Genomic DNA, 3,570 nt, shown 5'->3' with positions numbered 1-3,570 from the left:
TCATAGAATTGGGTAAGCTGATAAAGAGTGCATTAAGTAATGCCTATTAAGAAAGAAAAAATATGCGTTTTATGAACTTTTTATAGCCTCAGATGCTGCTACTTTAATTAAGACGTGAGACGCACATCCGACTGATTTAAGTTAACATAAATTAAATGCTTTTAAAAAAAGTTGTGTGATATATACTTTTGCGGCAATTAAAAATTCAAAAAGCAAAAGCTTTGATAAACGGGTTGTGGCACAGCAACGGTGGCTGCTGCGAAGTTATGTGGAAAACAAGTTTGTCGCTTGAGTCTTTTGTTTTTCTGTGCGATAGATTGCTAGACAATGCATGCGGACCATGGCTTTGAAGTGAATCTTAATTAATTAATGAAAAATTATGAATAATTTATTCGCTTTTTACAGCTAAATAGCTTTTAAAAAGGTTTTCGGCTTTTTGAGTGAAATATGCGAAAAAATTTAAATTAGCGAATTTGAGTAGCAAAAATGCACAAAACGGAAATAAGACAGAGTAGCGGCTACTTAATCCTCAGCATAATATTTTTAGACATATTTATTTCTTTTTATGATCATTTTTGCATAATGCTGCTATAAGTAAATCTTTAAGTTTATGAGTTAGGCCTTCAGCAATTTAGGCACTCGTTGAAAAATACGCACAAAAGAAAGAGGCCAAAGGCATTTGGTATGCTCTTAAGCCATATAGTACTTTGTTGTATTGGAACGACATTCATATGTATGAGTGTATGAATAAATATACATGCGTATTGTGTATGCAAATGGCTTATGCCTGTAGTAAATATGTACATACCTGCGTAGTATCGTATTCGTCATACGCTAATGATTTTGATTGCGACATTTACATTTCACCAATGAATATGACTTTGAGTGGCAAACTAGTTGGCAGTTACATTATTGAAAATAAGTATGAAATTAGAAAAAAAGTGAATAAAACATAATGGTACTGTTAAGAGTAACTGTAGTGGCAGTGACAATTGTATTTATAATGGTAAAGGTGATAGAAATGGCAATGGAAGTTTGGAAAGAAACTAAAGACCAACTTTGCCAGGTTGGCGCATGTGGTTAGTATGTTTTTTTTAAATAAAGTTTTAGGTTTTTGGAAAACCCGAAATTACCGGCAGTAAACATTCTTAAAGTTCTTTGGTTTAATAACCGCATTGTAATATTTCATTTATTTTAAAAGTCTAATTGGATAAAGCCTTTCAAACAGGTGGCAACCCTCTTAAAAATATTTTCGGGAATAAAGTTACCTAAACCTATTTAGTTTGATACCCCAATTTGCAATACTTTTTTATATTAAATTAAAAATTTCAAACAGATGATAACCTTCCACAAAAATATTTTCGGCTATAAGCCCTGTTAAACCTCTTTCTGTTGACGGCCATACTGCGATATCTCCTTGATCTAATCAATATTCTTAAATTGCAATTTTCAAACAGGTGCCAACTCTCTAATTATATTTTTTTCTAAATTCTAAGTTAGACCGCTAGCAATGCACCAGTCAAAACTGCATTCAATCTCATGCATTAGTTTTTGAATGATGCGCGTACAAACATACAGATACACAGACAAAAATGTAAAAAAATTTTGATTTGGCTGCTGTTGCTCTAGTAAAGACCTCCCATAATAATTTTTCTTTAATATCTATAATGTACAGACATCGGCCGGTTACAATTTTACTAAGCAGAGATCACATGAATTGTATATTTGTACGGATTTGTACATTTTAATAGTCACAGAGTGGTGTTGTCTAGAAATTTGTATCGAAAATAAAAAAAAATCCACTCTGTATTTGTCAAAATGTACAAATATTTATAACTGTACAAATCGTGATATACCGAAATATTTTCCACTGAAAAAAATTACTTAAAAAATAAAAGGAAAACCTAACGAAAATCTTTCCCTTTTTTTGTCGTAGCACCAGTGAATGGCCTACATGATGTGGGGAACTGTTTTTTTTTTGTCAAATTGCCACTTTTTGCATAACACGAAGACCCTACCACTTACCCATCTACTTAAGTAATACTTGTAGATATGTATACATATGTACATTTTGTGGCTTTTAAGCTTCATTATTTGTAAGCAATGTTATTCAATACTTACTTTCCTTTCCTCTAAGCGAAACACCGATTTCCACTTAACTTTTTCAATGCAATATTGGCTACGCAAAGGAAAGTTTAATGCAATTTCAACACACTTGATTTCTAGACTATGCAGCTACCATAGTTCACCTTTCACCTGCAGTGGAAGATAGAAAGTACTAGAGAATATGAAAGTGCGAGTTGAAGCGTTTACGCTATCACGTAGAAAAGTAATTGTGCTCTTTACTCTACATAAATACTACACAGGAAAAATGTGTGCTTCTACAAAATTCAGTAAAGTTCATTTGGCTCATTTAAATTCAACGTTTTGTTTTTCTCCTTTTACATTTCCAGGCAATCGCGTATTAAATCGATTGGCCGAGGCGTATTCACCCCCCAAACTAGTCTCAGCTCATTCCCATTCGTCGAGCGATTATTTACCCGTACAAAATCAAATGCCAAACACGTCCACTGTCATAAGTATAAATGCCGTATCTCCGCTTTCCTGCCACGATCCAAATGGCCACAGCTTTCAGTCACCTTCGAATGCCACCTGCACCTCAACCAATTCGCCCGCTGCACGCTTGTCCCTGCCGCCGGACCTTCAAAGTGCACGCGCACGCATCGAACTTCTGCTTAATCAAATCGAACGTAAGCAAACCGAAATACGCACCGCGTGGCTGGAACTCTTGCAGAGCATACGTGAAGCACGCGAACTGACACATCTGGAAGAGGGTGTCGCCTTCGTTACAAATTGGATTCTACAGACTGCCGAACAGCTGCTCAGTCGCCAGTATAGTATTGGCGGTGATGTGCACAGCTGCGAGACGCTGCGTACCGCACACGATGCACTCGAGCTGGAGTGCCGCGAAACGTATGGCTTCTATGCGGAATTGCTGTATAAAATCGATGCATTCGCCGGGTTCAAGGATACATACGCCTATAAGGATTTGTTGTCGCAGCGTGATTTCATGCAATTTGTTTGCCGCTCGTTTGCTACACGGCTTGAGCGGCGTCGGAATGTGCTCATCACATCGTTGCGGTTTTTTCGACTCGTCAGTGAGTATTTCGATCGGACGACTGCGGTTTTCGAAACACTAGTCATGGGTAATAAGATAGCAGAGGAGAATTTCGAGATGGCAGCGGAGAATTTGCAGCAATTGAAGGAGAGCCAAATGAGTTTAGGTAAGTTGTTAAGAAGGGGAATTGAGGTTGAGTGGTGAAGTGCGGTTAAAGATAAATATTCACATACAGGTACGAATCACAAATGAGTACATATGAGTATTTATATGTATGTATGTATGTTACTGCTTAACCAATAATACAGGTGAATGCGAATGGTAGGAGGCTCGTTGGGGGGATAACTTGATTGAAAGTGGATACAGCTTTAATTAACTGACAATGCCGACAAGGCCACGATACAAAAAATGTGTGCGTACTTTTAAGTGTTTCCATTAAAAAATACCAACCA

General features: G+C 36.8%; 1 protein-coding gene across 1 annotated transcript; it reads left to right on the top strand.

The window, feature by feature from the left end:
• Nucleotides 1–6: 6 nt before the first annotated feature.
• Nucleotides 7–3,430, top strand: LOC108354254 (uncharacterized). The gene is made up of 2 exons (XM_017605448.1): nt 7–12; nt 2,454–3,430. Exon 2 carries the CDS (start codon nt 2,555–2,557, stop codon nt 3,320–3,322), a length of 768 nt encoding a protein of 255 aa, XP_017460937.1. The 5' UTR covers nt 7–12; nt 2,454–2,554; the 3' UTR covers nt 3,323–3,430.
• The last annotated feature ends 140 nt before the right edge of the window (nt 3,431–3,570 follow it).

Source organism: Rhagoletis zephyria, unplaced genomic scaffold (assembly GCF_001687245.7).
Source record: "Rhagoletis zephyria isolate East Lansing unplaced genomic scaffold, Rhagoletis_zephyria_1.1 Rzeph_scaffold_34477, whole genome shotgun sequence".
Classification (NCBI taxonomy): Eukaryota; Metazoa; Arthropoda; class Insecta; order Diptera; family Tephritidae; genus Rhagoletis; species Rhagoletis zephyria.
Note: the sequence above shows the minus strand (reverse complement) of the source record. Positions and strands in the feature narration are given on the sequence as shown.